This window comes from Elephantulus edwardii, unplaced genomic scaffold, assembly GCF_000299155.1.
Source record: "Elephantulus edwardii isolate Elephantulus edwardi_28Jun2011 unplaced genomic scaffold, EleEdw1.0 scaffold00001, whole genome shotgun sequence".
NCBI classification, from domain to species: Eukaryota; Metazoa; Chordata; class Mammalia; order Macroscelidea; family Macroscelididae; genus Elephantulus; species Elephantulus edwardii.
In genome coordinates, this window is record NW_006399751.1 from 16,528,721 (window position 1) to 16,547,382 (window position 18,662).

The 18,662-nt window shown below is 36.0% G+C and overlaps 1 protein-coding gene across 1 annotated transcript in view; it reads left to right on the top strand.

Moving 5' to 3' along the window:
- Positions 1-18,662, top strand: part of DNAH7 (dynein, axonemal, heavy chain 7) — a 308,525-nt gene that overhangs the window by 92,649 nt on the left and 197,214 nt on the right. The window contains exons 21-23 of the mRNA XM_006878928.1: positions 7,561-7,754; positions 8,717-8,915; positions 11,722-11,862. Of these exons, the coding sequence (XP_006878990.1) occupies positions 7,561-7,754; positions 8,717-8,915; positions 11,722-11,862 (534 nt within the window). The remainder of the gene's footprint in view (positions 1-7,560; positions 7,755-8,716; positions 8,916-11,721; positions 11,863-18,662) is intronic.

Consider the following 18,662-nt stretch of genomic DNA (forward strand, 5'->3'; position numbering starts at 1 on the left):
TGAACATACCATGAACTACCAAGAGAATTAACCAGTTTGTCTTAGAGAGGGTAAAGCCAAGCTTTTCCTTGGAGGCAAGGATTTTGAAGCTCTGTCTTACATGCTTTTGGCATGTTGCCAGGTGGGACCAGTCATTGGAGAATGACATCACACTTGGAAGGGTAGAGGGACAGCTCAGGAGAGGAAGACTCTGGATGAGGTGGATTGACACAGTAACAGAGGTAATGAGGGTATAGGTGTGTCAGAGACAGTGAGATTGGCCCAGGATAGGGCAGGGCTCAGAGCTATTCTGCATAAGTCACGACAAGTTGTGGTGGAGGAGCACATAACAAGTATAGGAAGCAGATACCTGATTATGTAAAACTACTGAATTAAAAACAAAGCATTAATTGCCCTTGTTTACAAATAAGCAGATATGTTTGGATAGCACTTTATTTACTTTTCCTTGACTTTTTTGTCTTTCTCAACTTGTTTGTATTTTCTTCTTCTCAGTATGTTTAGTATTCATGGTATTTTTTTATTCCCAAAGCTTCGAAAAGAAACATAAATTGATATTCTCTCAGGAAGTCCAATAAATGACCTGTGTAGTAGAGGCTGTTGGCATTGATTATTTGCTATGAAAGACCATCACTTGTATTCTTAGCCGTTTCTAATAAATACTCAGATCTATTGTGCCAGGGGAAAGGTTCAAAGTTTAAAAGAAATGTCAATGATAATATAACTGGCTTAATTAGGGCTCTGGCTCCTTGAAGTATGTAGTTGTTGCTGTTGAGTATCATCAAGTAGGAACCGACCCAGAGCTGGCCCTCCAGTGGATTTTCAGAGGCAGTAAATCAGATGAGAGGAGGTTGCCCATCCTTCCCCCACTGAGCAGCTGATGGATTCAAACTGTGAGCCTTGGGATTACAGCACAGTTTCTTACTACTAGGCCACCAGAGCTCACTTGAAGTGTAAACATAAAATAAGTTTCCATTCTAGTATCTCCTGCCGAATATGCTTGGTCTCAGTCCCTTTGTTATTGGCAGAGGCTTCATTATTGACCAAAACCAAGTCAATCCCATTGCCACTGATTTGATTTTGACTCAAGACAACCCCATGTATTACAGGGTGGGACTACTCCATATGAATAAAATCAGCAAGCCTTTCTTCTGATGAGCTGCTGGGCCACTATGTTTAGGTGGCAGCCTAGAGCAAATCTTTTAAGATCATCTGAGCTCATGTAGTCCACTCCTGGACACTGGCTGTTGGGTTTCTGAGATGGTCAATCTTTATGAAAGGAGACTGCCTAGCTTTCTCCCTTGGAATAGTTGGTAGATTCATAGTACTGACCTTGACTCTTTCATCTTACTCTATTCCAGCCACACTCTTTCTTAATTGCTTGATTTCTCCTCCTTTATATATGCCAAATGTATCCTCTTAGGTCTTTTGCACTGACTGGACCCTCTTGGAATGCACTGCTTACAGATATTTGTAGCACTTTGTCTCTTTGAAGTCTTTTCTCAAATACAGACTTAACTTTTTTTATAATAAAATACATTTTTTTAGTGCCAACATTGTGCAACATTTGATGTTGCTTATTGACTCTTTGATCCCCATTTTAGTTTTTGTAGCACTTTAATTTTGTAACCTTTTAACTTAACCTATTTTAATTTTGTAACCTTTTTAAGTGACTGCATTATTTAGGAATGACTGTTTATTGTTGATTGTCTGTCTTTGTCTGGTATTCATCAGCCTTTGTTCACTGTACTTGAGAACAGTGCCTGGTGCATAGCAGACCTTCAATCAAAATTTATTGAGTGACTAAGTAAACTGAGATTGAACCTTGAATTACTGCTAATTCTAAGTTTATATTGTGAAAAAACAATCACTGAAAAATAGAATTTTAGCTAAGTGAACACTGAAATCTAGATTAATCCTAGAAATCTCCCGAGTCTTAAATGAAACACCCAGGATCTTAAAGAATGCCTTCTCTTTCCTAATGAGGTCAAAGTGACGATGGCCTACTCAGTCATCCTAGAATTTCTTAGTCCTTAAATGCTTTACTAACGATCTGACCAGCTTTCTGTTCTTGTGGGGTTTCTGATTAGAATGTGTATGCTTACAGAAGTTGACTGAACAAACTTGCTTAGGTTTGATTCTATTAAACATATGAAGATGAACTTTCTGTGATTCTTACTGGCAATACTAAAGATGCCATCTATAAATTCATCTTCAATTGAGTTGATTTTGACTCATAGTCACCTTCCCTTGGGTTTCTGAGGCTGTAAATCTTAATGAGAGTAGACTGCTCATCTTTTCTGGAGGCTACTGGATTCAGTTAGTAGTCTGAAATTTAAGTGCTAAGTAAAAAGGCCTTGTAGAGTTTGAGGCTCATGATATCATAGGCCTTTGGTTAAGAATGTAAATAAACTAGTAGATTATTATTTACTGCAGTAGAAGGGTGATGCTTATGAATCAGAGGACAAATAGAAGTAGTAAAACTGTTCCTTTAACCAAGAAATATAACAGTTAATACTTGCTTGTTTTCTTCTCTGGGAACAAAAAGGAATTAAAGTGTCAAGGAAGTTAAACTAAATTTTTAATTTTTAGCACCTTCTTATAAAATTACAAGGTCTTGAGAATGTAACTAATGAGTGCTAGATTGGTAGAACATGCTGGATTTCAAACTCCATCAATTTAATTCTTTAGTCACTAAAATATTCAACAAATACTTATGAAATGTCTGCTTTCTGCCATGGTTTTATGACAGTGCTTAAAAGGGATCTTCTCATTGCCATCAAATTGGAACTGACTCATAGCTGACCCTCCATTGGGTTTCCAAGGCTGTAAACTGCCCAGGAGAAAATGGGCCACATTTCCTGATTAGTGCATTTGGGCTGTCAGAAAGACATGGCTTTGACCTAACAATGAAACTCCCTGCAGATTACCTCACCAGAGCTCCTTTAAAAAGGATATGAAATCAATTTTATTTTACTATGATAAATATCTTACTTGAAGATAACAAATGATAAGGTCTTCATTTTAATTCCATAGAACTAGTGCTTTAATAGAAGTACCTGTTCCACCCTCTTGGATCCCATCATAACACCTCTCCTCTCCTTTTCTCCTTCCCTCCCACTCTTTTTCTCTTTTTTAAAATCTTCAAGCCATTTTTAAGAGAAAATTAAAAGACTTAACTGGCAAGTATTTGTGTGTTTCTGAAATTATATTAGTCACTTCAAACAGGTTATCTAATTTGGGCCTCAACTTTGGGGGAAGACTTTTATCCCCATTCTAAAGATAGAAAAATAGACTTACGTTAAGTAAAATTCCAAAGTCGTGTAAGTTAAGAGCAAAGTGTTGATTAGAAGCTAAGTCTGACTTTTTGGCCTTTGCTTTATCTGATACTGTCTTTGTTATGATTGATTTCTCAGTCAAGAGAAAAAGGGGGTTAGCTTCCAGTTGATCATTTATTTTTCCTTATTCTTGGAAGCAGGAGTGGCATCCACTTCCTAAATATGCCTCTGGAAATTCTGTGAACTTTGATAAATGTCGACAGTTGTAGAGGGGCTTCAGGCCTTTTGTTCCTAGGATCCCTATGAGTTGGGCTCCACTCGAAGGCAATCAACAACAACAAAATATATGCAGAAGTACATAAATGATTGCTTGTGTTTGTTTAGGTGTAGCATATTTGGTTCAGAGTAAATGTGCTAATCTGATTAAGTAGGTTTGACCTCAGGAATTTGATAGTTTGAAATTTTTGCTTGAAAGCTAGGAGTTTCCATGGTGGTTTTTTTGTAATATTTTAGTGAAAGGAATTTGAACTGTTCTTTTAAGGAACTGATTTGTTTGTTGGTTTATCTCTCAAGTTTCTGATCTAAAATCCAAGTACAAGAAATGATTTGGCTAAGATAGGAGTTTTTCATGTTTGTTAACATTACGTTGTTTTCAGCAAAGACAGAAATACTTTTCCAGAAGGTGGCACTTGAAGCACATGGTTTGAGTTTTGACTGTAGGAAGGAGTACATTCTCTGCTGGTAGAATTTTATGTTTCAATTATGAGCAGTCCCTGCCATTTTTTTGGTGGGGTTTTTTGTTTTGGGATTTAAAAAAGTATAAATATTTTAAACAAAATATAAAGATGTATAGTAAATGGCTTTTTATATTAATTATTTTAAACAAACTGTAAATAATTATAGTAAATGGCTTCTTATATTGTGCACCTTTAAAGATAAGATGACCTAATATGTTATCAACAGGTATTAATAATAACAGTTATTTCATTCTTTAATTAAATTGTTGTTTCCAAGTTATAATAATTTTTTAAAACAAAATTATTAACTCAGATGTTGTAGGCACGTCTACAATAGAGCAGAATTTCTGTATGAAACATTTCACATCTGATATTTATGATTGGTATCTCGGCCCTTGCTTAATAATTAAACTAAAAGTCTGACATACTCTGGACATGTTTGTTACAAGGAGGGCCCAGTCCTTGGAGAGGGACGTCATGCTTGGGAGTGTGGAGGAACAGAACAAAACAGGAATACCCTCATGAGATTGATTGATTCAGTGACTGGGGTTATGGGGAATAGACAATATGTCTATGCTGTGTTATAATAATAGACAATATGTTATGTGTCAAAGACAGTAAGATTGGCACAGAATAGAACAGAGTTTAAGGTTGTTGTACATAGGGTTGCTATGAGTCACAGGCAACTTGACAGTCCAGAATAGCAACAAGAAGAAGCAGCAAGGTTAATTAAAGTTTAATTAGTTAACCTGAAATTTGATGTTCTGTTCTTAACAATAGTATCAATTTCATTTTAAATACATTTCTTAAAATGCTTTATTTCTCATTAGTAAATGGACTGTACAGGTTTGTTCTCACTGATTTGTGGCCTAATAATGGAAATCTCAACACAGATGTGTTGTTTTAGCACCTCTTTTCAACACTTCTAAGTTTATTTTAAAGAACTTTTCCTACTTTGTAAAGGATGAATAGTGTGTGAAATTATATGTCCAAAATGGGATCAAAGATTGTTTTTTGATGACACAAACCATGTGTCCTAAAAAAAAGGTAAAATGGAATTTTTATTTCATTTCTTTTAAGATTGTATTTTTAGCTATACTCCTAAAAATTAAACCAGCAATCATGTCTATGAATACTTAGGAAAAAAATCCACTAAGTTATTTACATTTTTAAAGTGTGAGTCCTTGATACTAGTTTACTATTTACATTTTTATATAGGGTCCTACAAAATAAAGGAAAATTTTTCAAATATTTCATTCATCTTGAATCTTTTTTAATCATAACAATCATCTCATTTTATTGTACTTCTTTGTTTTTATTTTTTATTTTATACTAGTTTATTAACAAAATACGAATACGTTGTTTTCAAGAATAGATTCTTCCAATTTCCCTCTCCCCCCACCCATCAAATTGTACAACTCCATGATTAATCTACCCTCCCCCTGCACATCCTCATCCCTCTCCTTCCACCCTTCTCCACCCCCTTGGATCCTTATATTCATTCTTCAGTAATGGTTTTATACAATATTTGTCTCATCTTGAATAATTTTAAAGTAAATAGCTCAAAGTGAAACTTTCACATGAGAGAAGGTTCAGAAATCCATGTTTTCTTTAGAGGTTGAACAGTCTTAGCTTTATAGTGTTCAGGCAGAACATACCTTGAAATTAAATCTTTTAGCAAGTAAAGTGTTATAATGTAATTCCAAATGTGGCTCTTTTTAATATATTCTCTTCATAGAAACATTGTTGTTGTTAGGTGCCGCATGCAACTCATAGCAACCTTGAAGCCTGCCCTGTCCTGAGCCAGTCTCACTGATTCCATACCCATCACCGCCATTGCCCCAGTTACTGTATCTGTTCATCTCATCTGGTGTTTTTCTCTCCGGTGTTATCCCTCCACCCTTACAAGAATGTTATCCTCTTCCAATGATTACTCCCTCCTGGCTACAGAGTATGTGATGTGGAGCTTTAAAATTCTAGCTTCCAAGGAAAAACTTGGCTTAACCTTCTTCAAGACCTATTTGTTTTCTTGGCGGTCCATGGTGTATGTTCAAGACTCTTCTCCAGCACCAGAGCTCAAAGGCATCAATTCTTCTGTCATCCTTAGTCATTGTCCAGCTCTCTGGTATATAGCATTTAATTGTAAAGATCATGGCCTGAGTCAGGCACAACTTAGTCTCTAGACTGACATCATTGCTTTTCAGTACTACAGAGAGTTCTCTGATAGCAAATTTTCCCAGTGCAATTCATCTTTTGATTTTCTGTCTACTGCTGCCAAGAGTGTTGATTTGTAGAGTTGAGCAAACTGTAATTGTTAACAACATCAGTCTCTTCTCTATCTATCATGGTGCTGCCAATTGGCCCAGTGGTGAGAATCTTTGTCTTAATGTTGAGCTTCAATTAGTCCCACAAATCCCTTACTTTTTAATCTACAGTTATAAAACAATGGGTCATGTCATTTTCAAAGAACTATCTCATTCAATAAAACTGATTACATAGAATGTAGTTCCTATTTTATTGATGACAATATTAAAAATAATGATGGCAGCTTTTCAGAGTCATTTTCTTAAAAAAAATGAAAGACAAAGAGACATATCTCTTGTCATTTTGGTTTTCCCTTTTCCAATCTTGTGAATTCATCCAATATTTTCTTTCCCCTCTCTCTGATTTTTTTTTTTGTTGTTCTCATACTTTTCCACCAGAGAGAATACAAACAGTATGACTAGAATTCAAGACTACTCTTTCCTAATGAAAGAGTCTAGTTATATACATTTTGCTAGCCTATTATTTAATCATGAGTAATTATTGTTGTTAGGGGCCATAGAGTTTCTTCAACTCTCAGAGACCTGATGCATAAGAGAACAAGACACTGCATCTTTTATCCTCACAGTTATCACCAGGGTGAAGCCAGTTGTTGCGACCCCTGTCAGTCCATCTCCCTGAGGGTCTTCCTCTCTTTCCTTGACACTCTACTTTCCCCAGCCTGACCTCCTTCTCCAGACACTGGCTTTCCCTGATAGAAGTCCTAGAGTAGGTAAGATGAAGTCTCAGCCACCTTGAATCTAAGGCACATTCTCGCTGCACTTTTTCCAAGGCAGATTTGTTTGGTTTTTTGTGGCAGTCGATGTATATTCAGTACTCCTCACCACCACCCCGATTCAAAGGTACCAGTTCTTTGTTCTTCTTTATTCCTTGTCCAAATCTCACAAGAAGCAATTAAAGACACATGGATTCGATCAAGAGCACCTTTGTCTTCAAAGATACAGCCTTGTCTTTTGCACTTTGAAACATGTCATTTGCATCATATTTGTCTGATGCAGTATGTCAGCTAATTTTTTGCTTGATTGTGGATTCAGGTACAATGAAATCCCTGACAACTTCAGTCTCTTCTCTGTTGATCATATTTTTTTATCGTAATATTTTAAAAACATAAATACCCTACATTTTATAGAAACTTTTCTTAAAAACATCTACTCTTAGATATATAAGAATATAAGTAAAGCTGATATCTGATATCTTTTAGTTCAGTGTTTTTTCTTTCTTTTTAGGACAAACGCGTTCTGTCAATTGTGACTATTGATAGAATGCTGGAAAGGCTGAAAAAGTGCAATGACCTTCTGGAACTCATTCTTAAAGGACTCAATGAGTATTTGGAAAAGAAACGTCTCTTCTTCCCCAGATTCTTTTTCTTGTCTAATGATGAACTTCTTGAGATTCTTTCTGAAACTAAAGATCCCACTAGGTAAGTTGCTTATGTGTAATAAAACTTAGTTGCATGTATTTATTTACCTTTCATTTTTTGAACAAGGCAGAAAACATAAAGAAGAATATATGATTCTATTTGCCTAATTTCCTTTAACATACTCATTACCAAGTGAAACAATGGGTAAGGAATTGTACTGCCAACTATAAGGCAGGCTATTAGAATCTGCCAGCTGCTCTTTGGGAGAAAGATGGGCACTTTTCTTCCTGTGAGATTTATAGCCTCTGAGAACCCATTGGAGGGTCAGCTATGAGTCAGTTCTATCTTGACTGCACCCAATTTGTTAGTTCTGTGTTTTGTATCTTTTAAGTAGGAGATGTTAGAAGTCCAGATAAAAAGATAAATTTGGTCAAAGATTTAGTTCCATGTAAGTTCTTACACTGTGCTTTTCTTTCCTTGCTCATTTAAAGAGAAATGCAATTGATTGTTGGTAATTTGCCAAATATGAGGGCTTTTGTCAGTCTCATCTGTATTACACTGAATAGATGACACTGGATATCATCAAAAAAGTTGGTTTACTAAAACATTTAGAGTGCTAATCCAAATTCATAAATTGCAAGCGATCTGCTGATTACATTTCAAACGGGACTTTTTGTGTGCATTTGCAGGTTCTTCAGGCTGGTGCTTAGTTGTTTGTCAGGTGCTAGTTGGCTTGTTCTTCATGTTACTTTAAATATCTTTTTAGTTCATTGTATTGATTACAGAGCCTCACAGAAAGCTCCTTCATATTTAGTATAGTTGCAATTTTGAAGATTTTTTTTTTTATTCCATTTATGTCTGATCCTTCTACCTAACTGTAAAGCCCACACAGGCAGAAAATGTTCGTTTGGTATTCAGCATTGTGTTCCCATACAACACGTAGCATGGGCCAAGCAAATTAGGAATTAAATGAAGTTTGATGCACAAAAAATATTCTCTTTTAACTTGCTTTTACCCTACAGAGTACAACCTCATTTGAAGAAATGTTTTGAAGGAATTGCAAAGGTTCAGTTTACAGAAACTTTAGACATCACTCACATGAAGAGTAGTGAAGGAGAGGAGGTGGAACTGATAGAGGTTATTTCAACGTCCAAAGCCAGAGGTCAAGTGGAGAAGTGGCTGGTTGAATTGGAGAGAATGATGATTAAGTCCATCCATAAGGTAGCCAGCTGTGTTTATTATTCTTTTTAGTAACCGTGATAGAGAATAAATGCTGTTGTAAATGTATCCTTGACAGGTGAACTGTCATTTACACAGGCAGGAACTAAAGCATAAATTGCTAATTCTTAAGCAATAGATAGCTGGAAAACAGAGAAATTACTTGTCAATGATAGGGACTTGAAAAGTAGGACAGTATGCCCTCCATATCACAGAAAACTTTGGTCACAGTCATGTGTCTATTGCATTTCTTGCAGCAATATGTTAGTATTTTCATTTTCACACTGGCCTAGATGGTCTGTTTTTAACCTGGCTTGGAAGCTTTTCTGTGTAGTTTTGCATCTTGTCATGCCAACTTCTAGAGTGAATTCTTTTCCATCTGTGTATAGGAGAGGTACTGAAATCTGATACATTCATAAACATTAATGGGAGCTTATTATTTTCTGCATCTCATAAGACGTGAGCTCAATCTTTCTAATTCTTTTTGTTATTACAAAATGTCATACCAAGAATTAGCAATTAATTGAACATGTATTAATTTTTTCATGTAATATTGACTAAATATAAGTTTATCTCTAAGAGCAGGAATCATGAATGAGCAGGGAGCAGAAGGGAAAAAATTATGAAGGAAATTTGGTGCTGAGCATAAATAAGCAAGTTTTTATTAACTTTTTCAGACTCTCATATTTTGGGAAAACTAAAATAATAAGTATAAAATAAGAAGTTATATATGAGTATAAAATCTTTTGGACACCTTCTAATTTTTTCCTAAATGAGGGTTATTTTGTAATCAGTGCCCTTAAACATATAGCTAGTTTCTTTCAACAATAACATGCATTATGGAGATAACACAACCTTGCTTGCTGGAAATGAGGAGAACTTGAAGCACGTTGCAGAAGAACAAAGAATGCAGGCTTCAATATGGATTGTATCTCAATGTTCAGAAAGCAAAGATTCTTAACACTAGACCAATAGGCAGCAGCATTGTAGATGAAGAAGAGATGGAAACTGTCAACCTCTTCATCTTACTTTTTGATTCACAATCAACGTCTTTGGTACCAACAGTCAGGAAAGAAGGCAAAGTCTGCAGTTAGGAACCTTTCCAAATTATTGAGGAGTAATGATGCCAATTTGAGGACTAAGATGCATCTGATTCAGGCTAGGGTCTTTCCAGTCACTTGCTATCCATCTGAGAGTTGGACAGTTAATAAGGATGCTAGAAGAAGAATTGATGCTTTTGAGCTGTGGTGTTGGAAAAGAACACTAAATGTCCCATGGACTGCCAAAAGAACAAATGGATATATTTTGGAGAGGGTGCAGCTAGAGTGCTCTTTAGAGGCAAGGATGATGAAGCTTTGCTTCACATACTTTGGGCATGTGCTATAAGGGACCATTCCTTGGAAAGAGACATAATGCTTTGAAGGGTCGGCAAAGAAGAGGAAGACCCTCAAGCAGGTGAACTGACATGGTGACTGCTGCAATGGGCTCCAGTATGTGAGGAAGTGTGAGGATGGCGCAGGATAGAACAGGGTTCAGATCTGCTGTTCATAGGGTCACTTAGAGTCATACTTGACTCAAAGGCACCTAACAACAAGAAGTTTCTTTGATTGAATTACATCTTTTCTTAGGAAAACTCTTTGTAGATTCACTGAGCCAAAGAGTGAGTGTAAAAGGTAACCGAAGAGTAATCCTTGATAAGTTTTGCCACGTGGCATTCCCTTTTATGTGACCAGAAACAATGAAAATGAGTTCCACTTTGACCAAGACCGCCTCATTCCTCCCATGGAATGACTGGGAGGTTCCATCTCTGGCCTTTTGTTTAGTAGCCTGATATTTTAACCACAGGACCACTAGAGTTGCTTGACTCTTCAACAACTGTGAATTTAGTTGCATGGCTTACTAGTTGGTATGATGATTTACAGAGCTGACTCATTCTGTGCATATCTGATACTATTTAAAATATTCTTTTCATTTTGTTTGCCTAAGTGCTTAGAAAATAGTTTTAATGCCAGAATATGTTTCCATAGGACTGTGAAGGAAAATAGCTACCTAGATTGTTCATGTATAAGTTTATATCCCAACTAGATTAGAAACCCAGAAAGGTTCAATAGTCTCATTTATTTCTCAGAATAATATACATTTGAAAATCTTTCCTGAAATTCATGTAAAAAAAGTATGTATTATCTCACAGATGAAACCATATCTGGCATATGACTATGTATTCACCCTTGATAACTGATTGAAAAAGTGGCTATATCAGACTTCCGAAAGCACATTGTAAAGTAACTTAAATTAGACTTCTCAATTTTACAGTCATCAACTCTTCCATGAAGCAATTATATATCTGCTCTTGACTTGGAATGTAATTAAAAGGACACAAGATGTGGAGACAGATGAGCTATAGAACCACTTATGTGGCTTGACTAAGTGCCCATGTATATCCACACACCTAGCTGAATAAGCATGAGATTAAATTAAGGAAAGTGGTTATCTATCATCTTGTTATAGAATTATTTGAATTTATGTTGCACAGTGAAACCAAGCCAAATGTGTCTAGGATATAACTTTTCCCTTCAATTAGTCAAGGTGAATATTTGACATAATTTACTTCACACAAATTCATAACTAATTAATGGAATAAAATAGGCAAAATAAAATGGAATGCTGTATACTTGCCTAATCACATGCTTGAAGCAGGCCTTTCATATCTGAGTTGTATGAGTTATTCAGAGTTTGAGCTTTTTCTTGCATAATTTTGTTCATATAAAGTGGGAATCCATCCATCTGTAAAATTTTATGTCCCATTTAGGTCATTGGAGATGCAATTCGTGCCTATATGAGCAATGCACGGATTGATTGGGTAAGACATTGGCCTGGGCAGACTGTACTATGTGTCTCCCAAACTTACTGGACTTCAGAAGTACAAGCAGCTATTCCATTGGGACTACAGGTAACCTTTTGTTACTCCTTACTTGTCAGCACCTTTTCAATAGTGCCATTGCCAGAAAACATTTATTCTAAGAAATAAAGACAGCCCACTACAAAATCTACTTTAGTTCTATAAGCCAAGTTAAAGACTTTTTAAAGTAAAATTCACATGACAGAATTATCATAAAAATGTTAGAAAACAACTATTTTAAATTTATGCCTGAACAGTTGATAATATATATGATATTTATTATATATATATATATATATTATTGTTGTTTGCCTTCGAGTCGAGCACGACTCATACCAACCCTATGAACAAAAGGCCTGAAGCCCCTCTCCAACTATCGACATTTATCAAAGTACATAGCATTTCTGGAGGCATGTTATTTAGGAGGTGGATGCCACTCCTGCTTCCAAACATTTATGGTATATATTTTTCTATCTTTAAAAATGAGATAATTTTATATAAGAAACTTCCTACAATTTCAAGAGAAGGAGATAAAATTATTCTTTTCTGTTTTCAGGATAACTGCCCTAAGAAAATAAGTCTTCAAATGAACTTTTAACCATTTTAATTTTTCATGTGTTTGTTTTTGTGTGAAGATTAATTATTAAAATTTTGAATAGTATTTGATAATATAAAATATTTCAGTATTACAATATTATAACGCTTTTGGGCATTTGAATTCAATATTGCTATTTACTGGATCTCTGTTGTTAATTAAAACAAAAATTATTTCAATGTAACAACCCTTTCCTTGACACAGATTTCAAATTCATTTCCAGTTGATTGATGGAATCTATGGAATCTGGAAATTATAGACGTAGTTTAAAACCATAAGATTCTGATATAATTTTGACATGATATTCAATAATACTGTTTTTAAATACCAAGATATTTTTAGTACTGGCAAGGATGGAAGTTGAGATTAGCACACGTTTTCTATTGTTGTTATGTGCCATTGAACCAGCTCCAAATCCTAGTCGCCTGATCTATAACACAACAAGATCTTGCCCAATCCTGACTATCCTTACACCCTCTACTGTCTTTAGTCCGTTGTTGCAGTTACTGTCAAGCCATCTCATTGGAAGTCTTCCTTTCTTTTGCTGACCCTCTGCTTTCCTCTGCATGGTTTCTTTTCCCACTGTCTAGTCTCTCTTGATAATGTGCCCACAATATGTGAGTTGATGTCTCCATGCCCTTGCTTATAAGGAATACTCTACCTGTACTTCTTTAAAGACATATTTATGTGTTTGTGTAGTCTTTGGTATTTTCAGTACTCTTTGTCAACATGATAACTCAAAAGGAAGCAATTCTTCTTCCGTCTTCTTTTTCATTATTTCATATTTACTTACAGTTGAAGCAATAGAAAAAAAATGCTTTCAGTCAGGCATGCCCTAGTCTTAAAGTGATATCCTTATTCTTTGAGATTTTAATGAGGTCCTTCCCAGATTTTACCCAGTACTATATGTTTTTTATTTCTCTGCTGCTGCTTCCATAGGTGTATATTTGGGGCCCAGGTTAAAATTAAATTCCTGACAATTTAAATATTTTCTACATTTGTCTAATGTTTCATTTTGGTCCAGTTGTGAGGATTTTTTTGTTTTATTTTGAGCTGTGATACATGTATTTTATAGTCTTTGATCATCTTCAGTAAGTGCTTCAGATCTTCTTTGCTTTCAGCAAGTAAAGTTGTGCCATCTTCACAATACAGGTTGTTGATGAGCCTTCCTTCGATCCTGATCCCACATTCATCTTCACATACCCCAACTTCTGAGATTACTTGCTCATCATACATAGTAAATAGATATGATGAAAAAATATAATTCTGACCCACACTTTGTTTAATTTTAAACCATGCCCAATCTCCTTGTTCTGTTTGAACAGAACTTTTTTGGTCTATGTATTTATTGGTTTCACATGAGCACAATTAAGTGTTTGGGGACTACTGTTCTCTTCAATCTTATCCATAATGAATTATGATCTACATAGTTGAATGCTGTTGCATAGTCAATAAAACACAAGCATACATCTTTCTGGTGTTCTCAGCTTTTAGCCAAGACCCATCTGACATCTACAGTGATATCCCTCACTCCACTTTTACTTTCATGTGATATTTTTTATACTTTTGTTTTTCTTTTTTTTAAAATAATCTTTATTTTTAATTGCATTACATTATGATTGGACATGACCATCTTCCTTTTTTTTCAATAATTTTAATGAACATTTACAGAGAATTTGGATTTCCATTCATTCATTGCTGCATTTTCTACCCGCCCAGCCCTCTCCCCCTGCCCCCCAGTTCGCTCCTCTCTTTCAAAAGTAAAAGAAAGACTCCTTCCCTGATACACAATCCCCCTGCACCCGTCTCACCACCCCAAGTACATTCCACTATGCAACCTTAATTGTGGACTCTTGTGATAACCATAATACCCTATCATACATAGCTTTTAAATTATTCAGTCCCTCATCTGTTTCAGTGCAGTATACACAATTTATCCAGTTTTTCCTCAGTCTTACCCCAACCCAGATATCAATCCCATTTTACAGCAGTGGCACCATGCAATATTTGTCCTTTTGCGACTGAGATATTTCACTCAGCATAATGTCCTCCAGGCTCACCCCTTTTGAATAATATTGAATGAGTTCCTTGTTTTTCAATGCAGCATAGTATTCCATTGTGTGAATATACCATAGCTTCTCTACCCATTCGTTTATTGATGGGCACCTGGGTTGTTTCCAACTCCTTGCTATTGTGAACAGAGCTGCGATAAACATGGGTGTGCATATATCTGCGTGGATGTCAGTTATGGTCTCTTTGGGATATATTCCCAGTAGTGGAATTGCTGGGTCAAATGGTATCTCTATTTGCAACTTTTTGAGAAAGCGCCATACTGCCTTCCACAGTGGTTGCACCATTTTACATACCCACCAACAGTGAATAAGGGTTCCAGTGTCTCCACAACCTCACCAGCATTTGTTGCTTGTTTCATGTGATTTTTAAGGAAAGTTTTATATCGTTCTCACATTCTATTGGATCATTTTCTTTTTTAAAAATGTGCACATATTTAGCCATCTTCTAATCATTTGACCAGGTAGCTGCCTTCTGGTTTTCTTGGCATGGAAGAGGGAACATATCTAGGGGTATTTCTGTTTGCCTAAGCACCTCAGTTGGTATTCCATGGCAACTCATTGCTGGGCTCTTCACTTTTGCCAATGTCTTCTTTTAGTGCAGCTGAGACTTCTTTCTTCAGTACCATGCTACTTCCTGAAACAGTTTAGTCTTGATCAAATTGTGTTCATTTTGTATAGTGACTATGTCTATTTCTTCCATCTTCTTTTGCCTCTGTCATCTTCATTCACTGTTTTGCTCTTAGAATCCTTCATATTGCAACTTAAAGCTTTAATTTTTTTCTTTAAGCTTGAGAAGTGCTGACTATATTCTTGCTTTCTGATTCCTGAAAGTCTCTACTTTTTTTCCTCAAGCCATCCTTTGAAATATGCTGTCCAAATATCATCCTTAACCATTTCTTCCTTTTGCTTTCACTTGTTTATATCCTAGAGAGGGTTGAAACCTGGTTGCTTCTTGGAGGGAAGTATTTTAAAACTCTTCCTCACATACTTTGGGCATGTGGCCAGGAAGGACCAGCCTTGGAGAAGGGATCATGTTTGGAGATGTGGAAGGTCAGCACAGGAGAAGATGAGCCCAGAAGAGATGATTGACACAGCGACTGTGGCAACGGGGGCAGGTGTGTCAGAGACAGTAACATTGGTTTAGGGTAGGGCAGAGTTCAAGGCTGTTGTTGATAGGGTCACTATGAGCCAAAGGTGACTTGATGGCACTTAACAACAACAACATGTGCAAGAGCCACTTTCAAAGCCTTGATATTAATTTTGGTCATTTCTAGTTTTTTTAAAAAGGTCTTTTGTGTTATTCATGCACAATGCCTTTGATGTCGTTTCACTGGTCTACTTAGTCTTCGGTTTTTAGTGTTAAGTGTATCAGACTTTCCACTATCTCTTTCCTCAGACATACTCAGTTTAATTCTTGTTTATTTCATCAGGTGAAGTCCATTTATTTAGTCATCATTTATATTTTCTTTTTAAAAAGTGTTTGTCATGAACTAATTATTGGCAGTTTAGAATTCTGTCATTTCAACTTTGTCCTTATTTCTCTTGTTAGTGCTGTGTTTTCTGACTACCAACCTTTTTTTTTTTGCCTCCAAACTTTGCTTTCTAATCACCAATTATCATTAATGTATCTTGATTGCATGTTTCATCAATATCAGACTTCAAAAGTAGGTAGAAATATATTTCTTCATCTTCGATTTCAGTGGTTGGTACTTGTAGTCATAATAGTAAACAATAGTCATGTTGACAGATTTTCCTTGGATGCGTGTGTCTCACCACTGACAGCATTGTACTTCAGAGAAGATCTTGAAATGTTCTTTTTTGACAAAGTGTATGACACCATTTCTTTTCAGTTTGTAGATAAGTTAGTGAGTGATAGCATCAGATTGAAACCTGCTGCTGTCAAGTTGATTCCAACTAAAAGACAAAGTGAATTTTCAGGATCCATTGAGAAATAAAGAGAGCTCAGGGGGAGATCCAGCCAAGCATTCAGAAGAGGCATCTTGCTTTTTAAGGGGAACTTAGTACCAAGGTCTATATGAAAAGAAGTTACAAATAACTTCCAACTTCCTGTCCTACAGTTTTATTAACTTACTTTCCTGTTGGGATGTTGGGCTGAGCATACTTCCCCTGAACATGTTTTCCTCTAATACCCAGGTGGGTTTCTAGGGGATATGTCAGCTTTTGAGATCTTCCTCTCCACATAATGGCCCAAGCCATTGTTCCAACTTTATTGTTAACTATTGTGGGGAAATTGTCTATGCTTCTTCCAAACTTGTGCACTTGATGTGCAAGGATTTCCAGAATTCTTAACACAGTCTTCCCTCTGCCTTTTTCTCTTCGAAGATGTTTCTAAAACTTGTAATTCTAAGTCACAATCATGGTTTTCTCTAGGTTCACTCCATGTAGGCTGGAACAAGTAGAAGTTAACATAACAGACGATACATTTTTCAAGTTGCCACTCATTCCCTAAGCATAGCTTAATTCTCAGGGGACAGACTGTTTAGTTCACTCTGCTTTTAATGTCTCTCTTCTTAGAGGACAGCCTGTAAGTCTTACCACATTGCTTACTCACACAATTTTTGTTGTTGTTGTTCCAGACAGTATTTATATATACAGAAATAGATAATTATGTATTCTTTTGTTAATCTATTCCATTTTTGCCACATAATATGTGTGTATGGGGCCAGAATGTCAATATGAGAATTTTCTTTGAATGACTTAATTCTTTAGGGTTGTTCAGCTTCATAGACTGAGTTATCTGAAGCTTTAGCTTCGTAAGATTTTCTTATATTATTATTGCTCACCATATTTCCTTTCTCTGTTCCATAGGTATATTTCATGGACTAGATTTCATAGCTATATTTCATATGAAAATGCAGCTTTTCATATGATATTATGCATTATTCTTCCCCACACACACTGCTAGTGATTACTCAGTTCAACATCGCACTCATCAACTTCCTTATCTCTGCCTATACTTCATTCATGTGGATCTCAAGCTTTTCAATGGCTTTATGACAGGGCAAACATTTTAGTATCTCTAGTATTGGTGGATTTGAAAAGTGAAGGTGTGATTTTATGAAGTGAATGAAGCTAATGATATTATCTCTATTTAATGTTTGGTTCATTTTTAAAATCAATGACTTGGTTGCACTTCTGAGGTGATACTTCGGATAGTATCATAAAAGACTGGGTGTTGTTCTTCAGTTATCTAGACTTTGTCACTATAATTATTGTTGTCACTATTAGGTTTGATCTAATGAGTTCCTAATCATAGAGAAAAACCTATCTACACCAGGAAGCTCTTTATAGTTTCATGCCAGCCTCACATTTATTGCTCTTAAAGCCATTGTAGCCATCACTGTGTCTGTTCATTTCATTGAAGCCTTTTTCAAGGCTGGCATCATTGCTCTTCAGCACTCTGGAGAAGTTCATGACATCAGATTTCCCAATGCAATTCGTCTTTTGATTTCCTGACTGCTGGTATTAAAGACTGTTGATTGTGGATCTGAGCAAGTTGTAATTGCTAACAACCTCAATCTCTTTTCTATCTCCCAGCGGACCTGTTAATATTAGAATCTGTGTTTTTAATTACTTATTCAATGAATGTTGTCAAACTAGTCTAAATGATTGACTGTAAAACTAGTTAATGTGAGGTAATCCATTGGCTAGAAAATTAATAAAAGGATTACTGCTTCACAGAGGTTGGGATATTAAAAATATTGCTATTGCTTGTCAGTGATCAAATGTCGCTCTTTCTTTATTTTGTGCCAGAACTGGATAGGGTGAGAGGAAGCCCACTTGGGGCCAAAGGAAGATAGGAAGATGCTATCGGCAGCCCCACATTCTACGTCGGTTACCTAAGGCTGTTAGAATTTTGTTTCCCTTCTCTCAGATCTTAAGCACAATGTGAGGAGGCCCATGCATATCTGCCTGTACTGTGGAATGCTGGGACCAAGCTGGGAATACAGGGAGAAAGTGTCCTTGGAAATATATTGAACCTCAGTTTCTAAATAGGAATATAGAGACACTTAAGTTTATAGTAATTTTTGTACAACAGTTAAGCTTTGCTGTGTAAATTGGCTTTTGAGCGCTCCATGGGAACCTGATCTCTTTCTTTGCAGAATGTACCTGTTATCCAAACAAACTTTTAATATTTAATTGGGTATCAATCCAGTTAACTG